This window comes from Bubalus kerabau, chromosome 1, assembly GCF_029407905.1.
Source record: "Bubalus kerabau isolate K-KA32 ecotype Philippines breed swamp buffalo chromosome 1, PCC_UOA_SB_1v2, whole genome shotgun sequence".
NCBI classification, from domain to species: Eukaryota; Metazoa; Chordata; class Mammalia; order Artiodactyla; family Bovidae; genus Bubalus; species Bubalus kerabau.
The window spans coordinates 170,049,489-170,058,117 of NC_073624.1; the positions used below are offsets into that span (position 1 = coordinate 170,049,489).

Here is an 8,629-nt window from a genome sequence, read left to right on the forward strand (position 1 = left end):
AAATATGTAATTCAAGATAATGCTCTTAAATAAAAGGAGACCAAATCTACATATTAGAAGGGTACCTAGGAAAACTGGTCCAAAAAGAGTAAACTCTGAGACATATCCCAGTTGAACTATCAAGTTCAGCTAGAGATAAACATCCAGGTAAAACACCAAGTCACCAAAAAAAAAAAAAAAAAAGAGAGAGAGAGAGAGAGAGATTGAAGCATCAGGCTTTTCAATAGCACCATGCAAAGCAAAAACAATGAAACAACCTTGCAGAAATCTCAAAGAAAATGAGTGCTAAGGAGGGGGAATCACTGGGCCATCGGTGAGGCAGAAGGGGACCGGAAGCTGCAGGGCCTTCTGGGCCTGGGGCGGAAGCTTGGACCTTATTCAGAGAGTGAGTTGTAGTGAATGAGTTGTGTTGAAGGGTGTAACTTGAAGGATCTCTGAAGGCTGGCCTATAGGGAGGCATGAGTGGGAGAAAAAAGATATGCTAGGGCAGTACAGAGCACGCGGTGATGGCGGCTCACTCTAAAGAAGAGGTGGAGCGTACATTTCAGCTCAGAAAGGACAGGACTGCTGTGTGGGCTGGATGTGAGGGGTGAGGGAAGGGGAGGAGGAAAGGATGACACCTGGGTGCTTGAGACATTAAATCAACGTTGGTGCCATTTACAGAGATGAGCAAGACTGGGAGAGAAGCAGGTTTGGGGGGATGGAGTCAGGCTTTCTCCATTGTCCCGCACCCAGGCATGACAAAGAATGTTCTGGTGTTTGCCAGCAGGCACATTGCTTTGTTTTTCTATTTAAGTCAAATCTGTGTGTGTTTCCATTGGCTTTGCTTGTTGCTCTGGTTGTTTCTGGTGATTCCAGTCAGACCTGACCACAGTTCCGATCGTTATTCTTTTCTGACTGATGTCACCTTCCTCTGTCTGCAGCTGTAAAGGACCAAGCAGGAATGTGAGCGTGACCACAGCACACCTCGACCCCCAAGGGAGGCGGCGGCCCGACCCGGGGCCCCGGGGCCAGGTGTTCTACAACAGCGAGTACGGGGAGCTGGCAGGGCCCCCGGAGGAGAGTGCCAGCACCTCAGCTGCCCAATCGCCCTTCTTCACAGACAGCAGCTACTAAAGCAGCTTCGGACAAGCCACCCTGGACCTTGGGCTCTACAGTGGGTGGGGGTCACGCCTGGCCAGTGAACAGAGGGCTGGAACCCAGGCTGGAAGCTTATCTCATCTAGTTTGGGCCAGGAGACATTTCTTCCTCCTTAGCTAGGAAGAGTAAAACCCAGGCTCCAGTGTTCCCTTCAATTCCATCACCATGCCTGCCCCAGACACCCTGCAGATCCCTGGGACCCTCCTCCCCTTCAGATTCAGATTCCACTTAGTTCAACATCCACAAGGGCCAGCTCTGGGCTGAGCACTCTCATAGGAAATAATATCTCTTTGGGTGTCTCTCTCAGCATGGTAGATGGTGTGATCCCTGACTTCTGATGAGAAATATGAGAATAACATAATAGTCCAGATCGAACTGTGGTCTCCCAGCCCTGCCCCAAATACTGCCCCTTCCCGTGGGAATGGCTTTCTTCATTTGCCTCTCCAAGGCTCAGACAAGGTGCCATATTTCCAACTCAAAGCAACAAATGAGAAATTTGAGTGGAGAGGAATGGAAGTCTCCTTTCCTGAGCCTGACCAAGCAGCTCAGAGTAGCCATCTCTGCAGTTCCAAACCAGTTACAGCAGCCTTCTTCTCCTGAGTGCTGAGAACTATTCAACTTTTTTTTTTTTTTCATTAGAATTTCAGAGGCTATTTGAGCTGCTGTGAAGAATTTACTTTTAAAAACTTCAGTCTGAAGGGAACCCAGGAAAGGTGTTTCTGAATCTGGAAAATTCTTGCCTCTGACACCCAGTCAACTGCTGTCATAAAAGACCCCACTGTGGCTACCACTTCTTTCTGGAGAAGGCCCCCAGCCGTACCTGCCTGATCCAGAATTGGAAGAGTCATCTGATGGTCTAGAGCTGCCCATTGGAAAGCCACCTGGTTCTTCCCTCTGGGGCCTGGATCTGCTACCCAAGGTGCCACCCAAGCTGTGAACATCCTTATGAGAGGCAAATGCTATGAGTTCCTTCAAGAAAGGCTTTGGGGCTGGCCCAGAGGACCCACCAGTATTACTGTATGCCAGGAGGCAATCCACAGATGCCCCTACACCCCCATGGAGGCCCCTGTCTCCTGCCCCCTGATCTGTACCTGACATCAGTGGTCTGGCAGGTCAAGCCTCTGCTGCCACAGAACAGTGGAGGGCCCTCTGGAGGCTGGACCATTCCACACTGCCTGGCCACCCACACCCCAGGAGAAAGACCCTCATCCCAGTTAGTATCATGGAGGTTGACACCCCGCTCCCCACCATGAGACGCTTGCAGGACAGGCGGCCGTGCAGCGAGCAGGGGCGTGCCCGGCAGGAACCACCGCCCACCCCACCCCCACAACCACGTTGTATATTGTTCCTTTAAGATACATTGAATGTAAGTGTGGCTGTAACCCTAACTGTCCCCAGGTGTCCTTCTCCCCTGATATCACCTGCTTGTAAGACCTGGGCCTCAGGTTTACCTGGTTGAGGTCCAGAGGGTGTTTCAATCAGAGAAGCATCTCAAGGACTTCCGTGCAGTGGCCCAGGCCCAAGACCCCTCCCGACATGTGTCCACCTATGCTCCTGTCACATAACTGCACACACGAAAATGTACTGAGAAGAAAACCTCCCCCTACCCCTTACAGAACATATGCTCCAAAAAGATAAAGTATTTAACAAAAGATAATAATAAATTTGATGCCAGTCTTGAGTTACAGTGAATAGATTCTCAGCTAAATTCCAGATCTCTGTTAAGATTTTATTCTAGCCTTCCTCCCACCTGATCATCAGCCCTACAAGCCCATTGGACAGGCCATGCAAAGGAAACAGCAGTAAAGGCAGCTCATGCCCCCTTTCTCTGCCCAAAAGGCTGCTATTGTTCAGTCACTCAGTTGTGTCTGACTCTTGGCCACCCTGTGAACTACAGCATGCCAGGCTTCCCTGTCCTTCAGTATCTCCAGAGTTTGCTCAAACTCATGTCCATTGAGTCATTGATGCCATCCAACCATCTCATCCTCCATTACCCACTTCTCCTCTTGCCCTCAGTCTTTCCCAGCATCAAGGTCTTTTCCAATCAGTCACATCAGGTGGCCAAAGTACTGAAACTTCAGCTTCAGCATCAGTCCTTCCAATGAATATTCAGGGTTGGTTTTCTTTAGGATTGACTGGTTTGATCTCCTTGCAGTCCAAGGGACTCTCGAGAGTCTTCTCCAACATCACAGTTCGAAAGCATCAATTCTTCAGCACTCAGCATTCTTTATGGTCCAACTCTCACATCCATACATGACTATGGAAAAAACCATAGCTTTGACTATATGGATCTTCGTCAGCAAAATGATGTCTCTGCTTTTTAATATACTGTCTAGGTTTGTCATAACTATTCTTCCAAGGATCAAGTGTCTTTTAACTTCGTGGCTTCAGTCACTGTCCTCTGATTTTGGAGCCCAAGAAGATGAAATCCGACACTGTTTCCACTTTTTCCCCATCTGTTTGTCATGACGTGATGGGACCAGATGCCATAATCTTCATTTTTTAAATGTTGAATTTTAAGCCAGCTTTTTCACTCTGCTCTGTGGCTTCTCTGGTGGCTCAGAGGTTAAAGCATCTGCCTGCAATGTAGGAGACCTGGGTTCAATCCCTGGGTCGGGAAGATCCCCTGGAGAAGGAAATGGCAACCCACTCCAGTATCCTTGCCTGGAGAATCCCATGGATGGAGGAGACTGGGGGGCTACAGTCCACGGGGTCTCAGAGAGTCGGACACTACTGTGCAACTTCACTTTCACTCTGCTGTGGAGTCCCCCAAAAGCCACCAGCAGAGGGCGCTGGAAGCACTGGGACACTGGGACTCAACTCCACTCAGTTAAGTGCCTAACTTGGCTTCTTCTGTGGAAAATTCTGAAAGAGATGGGAATACCAGACCACCTGACCTGCCTCTTGAGAAATTTGTATGCAGGTCAGGAAGCAACAGTTAGAACTGGACATGGAACAACAGACTGGTTCCAAATAGGAAAAGGAGTACGTCAAGGCTCTATATTGTCACCCTGCTTATTTAACTTATATGCAGAGTACATCATGAGAAATGCTGGGCTGGAAGAAGCACAAGCTGGAATCAAGATTGCCGGGAGAAATATCAATAACCTCAGATATGCAGATAACGCCACCCTTATGGCAGAAAGTGAAGAGGAACTCAAAAGCCTCTTGATGAAAGTGAAAGAGGAGAGTGAAAAAGTTGGCTTAAAGCTCAACATTCAGAAAACGAAGATCATGGCATCTGGTCCCATCACTTCATGAGAAATAGATGGGGAAACAGTGTCAGACTTTAATTTTTTGGGCTCCAAAATCACTGCAGATGGTGACTGCAGCCATGAAATTAAAAGATGCTTACTTCTTGGAAGAAAAGTTATGACCAACCTAGATAGCATATTCCAAAGCAGAGACATTACTTTGCCAACAAAGGTCCATCTATCAAGGCTATGGTTTTTCCTGTGGTCATGTATGGATGTGAGAGTTGGACTGTGGAGAAAGCTGAGCACCGAAGAATTGATGCTTTGGAGCTGTGGTGTTGGAGAAGACTCTTGAGAGTCCCTAGGCTGCAAGGAGATCCAACCAGTCTATTCTGAAGGAGATCAGCCCTGGGATTTCCTTGGAGGGAATGATGCTAAAGCTGAAATACCAGTACTTTGGCCACCTCATGCAAAGAATCGACTCATTGGAAAAGACTCTGATGCTGGGAGGGATTGGGGGCAGGAGGAGAAGGGGACGACAGAGGATGAGATGGCTGGATGGCATCACTGACTCAATGGATGTGAGTCTGAGTAACTCCAGGAGTTGGTGATGGACAAGGAGGCCTGGTGTGCTGCAATTCATGGGGTCCAAAGTGTCGGACACATCTGAGCAACTGAACTGAACTGAACTGAATTGAACTTGGCTTCTGAGAGCTAAGAATGGTCACTCCCCAAATATTTACTTTATCAATAAATTGACAGTATTTTGTCCTCACCTACTAAAACTCAATGCTACTTCAGGCCCTGAGCTCTGGTGGCCCATGGACTTGAGAACACAGCCCAAGCTCAGTCCTTGCAGTCACCTCCCCAAGTCTCACCTGCCTCCTCCAGAAAGAGCCTATGAACATCTCCATCACAGAGCACAGATGAGGACAGGATATGAGGGGTGAAGGGTGCATCCAGGATGACCTAGGACATGCCTGAACTTCAAGATCAGGGGATTCTGAGCTAAGACCCCAACTTCAGTTTCCACCCATAGAGATGAACTCGTGTCAGAAGTGTGTGCCAGGGCCCTCCATAGCCCTGCCCTGGGATGTCTGCATGATTTCACAAGTGGCATAGTAGTAACCCTGGCCTTCTGGACACAGCCTCAGAAGGCATACCAGGAAGGGCTAGACCAGTAGCAATGCTAGAGGCTCAGGAAGGAGAGTGGGCCATGTCCCATGGACGCAGCTGTCAGCCCAGTGGACACCTCAGGAGCAGACAGAGGCCCAGCAAAGATCAGGAGCCAGAAGCCACCCTGTGGCCGGGCCCTGGTCATTTACCCCGTTCAGACTTCTCTCATTGCTCAGGGATGTGCCTACACCCCCAGAGGTGATGCCCACTGTCCCAGCCTTGTCTGCCACTCTCATGGACAGAGTGCCTCCCCACAAAGGCAGCTTATGGTGGTACTGGGCTTGCTGTTATTTTTTACCTCTATAATAATCCTTAACGTGGATACAGAAAAGACTTCCACTGAGTTTGGACATTTTAACTTTATAATATCATTGGTTGAATTTAGCCACTTTTCCTTGGTGAATGTCTCAACCAAGGAGTCAGCCATCCAGATGCCTGCCTGGTTACCCAGCCCAAAGTGTGCCCACATGTGGTGAAAGCCAGTGTCCTGACTGTGCCCAACTCCAAGTTGGGCTACCTTTGTGGGCCTCTTTGGTGCCACCTGGGCTGGATGCTTAGGGCTGCACTGCATGTCCCCAGAGCACCAGAGACTCGGTATGAATCAGAGCGCAGCCAGCAGGGCACTGTCAGGGAGCATCTCACCAGGCAACAATGTTCCCACCTCTCGACCCCTCAGCCCCTCCCACTTCCTGGAAGCTTCTCTTCTTCTCTCAGGCCCCAGCCACTTACAGGGTGCCCACTCACTCCCTCGTCCCCCCTCCCCTCCTCCCCAGCATCACACTCCTGCTCATTTCTACCAGAGAGTCATTCAGTTCAGTTCAGTTCAGTTCAGTCGCTCAGTCGTGTCCGACTCTTTGTGACCCCATGAATTGCAGCACGCCAGGCCTCCCTGTCCATCACCAACTCTTGGAGTTCACTCAGACTCACATCCATCGAGTCAGTGATGCCATCCAGCCATCTCATCCTCTGTCATCCCCTTCTCTTGCCCCCAATCCCTCCCAGCATCAGAGACTTTTCCAATGAGCCAACTCTTCTCATGAGGTGGCCAAAGTACTGGAATTTCAGCTTTAGCATCATTCCTTCCAAGGAAATCCCAGGGCTGATCTCCTTCAGAATGGACTGGTTCCTTGCAGTCCAAGGGACTCTCAAGAGTCTTCTCCAACACCACAGTTCAAAAGCATCAATTCTTCGGCACTCAGCCTTCTTCACAGTCCAACTCTCACATCCATACATGACTACAGGAAAAACCATAGCCTTGACTAGATGGACCTTTGTTGGCAATGTCTCTGCTTTGGAATATGCTATCTAGGTTGGACATAACTTTCCTTCCAAGAAGTAAGCATCTTTTAATTTCATGGCTTCAGTCACCATCTGCAGTGATTTTGGAGCCCAAAAAAATAAAGTCTGACATTGTTTCCCCATCTATTTCCCATGAAGTGATGGGACCGGCTGCCATGATCTTCGTTTTCTGAATGTTGAGCTTTAAGCCAACTTTTTCACTCTCCACTTTCACTTTCATCATTAGTCACCTCCTTTAGGAGGAATCACTTGAGTGTCCCTTGATTCTGTACTAATGTCACCACTGCTCCTTAGCATTGGTCCCTGTTCTGAGCCACGCATCTTCCTAGGCCCTGGAACATGGCAGAGTCTCTGTCCCCACAGTCCCCATTGTAAGGAGTGACATGTGGGCAGAGCTTTGCAAGGGAAGGATATTGATGTTGAAAGCCTTGAGTCAGAAGGAAAGAGGGGTCTGGAGAGGTGGCTGGAGGTGAGGCGCAGAGGCTGGCAGGAGCTCCTAGGCTCCTATGGGCCTAGGAGCCCAAAATGAAGTTTAGAGAAAGTGGCAACGATCTTCGACTTGCATGTATGCTCTGAGAAGCACACCTCTTAAAGAAGCAAAACAGGACCCCGCAGGAGCTGGGTGACACCTTGGTGGGAAGAGGCTGGTCTGCACCAGAGTGATCTGTGAGGGGCAGGAGAGGAGAGTTTTGGAAGATGCCAGGAGGGCAGAGGAGTTCCACTCTTAGGAGGGTCCTTATCCAGGCTAGATATGCAGAAAAATTCCTTTTCCTAAGTGGACTTCTATAATAGCCAGTCCTGTGGAAAATTCTGAAAGAGATGGGAATACCAGACCACCTGACCTGCCTCTTGAGAAATTTGTATGCAGGTCAGGAAGCAACAGTTAGAACTGGACATGGAACAACAGACTGGTTCCAAATAGGAAAAGGAGTACATCAAGGCTGTATATTGTCACCCTGCTTATTTAACTTGTATGCAGAGTACATCATGAGAAATGCTGGGCTGGAAGAAGCACAAGCTGGAATCAAGATTGCCGGGAGAAATATCAATAACCTCAGATATGCAGATGACACCACCCTTATGGCAGAAAGTGAAGAAGAACTAAAAAGCCTCTTGATGAAGGTGAAAGAGGAGAGTGAAAAAGTTGGCTTAAAGCTCAACATTCAGAAAACAAAGATCATGGCATCCGGTCCCATCACTTCATGGGAAATAGATGGGGAAACAGTGGAAACAGTGTCAGACTTTATTTTTTTGGGCTCCAAAATCACTGCAGATGGTGACTGCAGCCATGAAATTAAAAGACGCTTACTCCTTGGAAGAAAAGTTATGACCAACCTAGATAGCATATTCCAAAGCAGAGACATTATTTTGCCAACAAAGGTCCGTCTAGTCAAGGCTATGGTTTTTCCTGTGGTCATGTATGGATGTGAGAGTTGGACTGTGAAGAAAGCTGAGCACTGAAGAATTTATGCCTTTGAACTGTGGTGTTGGAGAAGACTCTTGAGAGTCCCTTGGACTGCAAGGAGATCCAACCAGTCCATTCTGAAGGAGATCAGCCCTGGGATTTCTTTGGAAGGAATGATGCTAAAGCTGAAACTCCAGTACTTTGGCCAGCTAATGAGAAGAGTTGACTCATTGGAAAAGACTCTGATGCTGGGAGGGATTGGGGGCAGGAGGAGAAGGGCATGACAGAGGATGAGATGGCTGGATGGCATCACTGACTCGATGGACATGAGTCTGAGTGAACTTCAGGAGTTGGTGATGGACAGGGAGGCATGGCGTGCCGCGATTCATGGCGTGCTATGGACACGACTGAGCAA

General features: G+C 48.8%; 1 protein-coding gene across 4 annotated transcripts in view; it reads left to right on the plus strand.

Moving 5' to 3' along the window:
• The window catches only part of FLT4 (fms related receptor tyrosine kinase 4), a 41,717-nt gene extending 38,768 nt beyond the window's left edge, over positions 1–2,949 (plus strand). For all 4 annotated transcript variants that reach the window (XM_055539042.1, XM_055539044.1, XM_055539043.1 and 1 more), the window contains one exon: positions 924–2,949. In XM_055539042.1, the coding sequence (XP_055395017.1) occupies positions 924–1,116 (193 nt within the window). In that variant the 3' untranslated portion in view covers positions 1,117–2,949. The remainder of the gene's footprint in view (positions 1–923) is intronic.
• Positions 2,950–8,629: the final 5,680 nt, after the last annotated feature.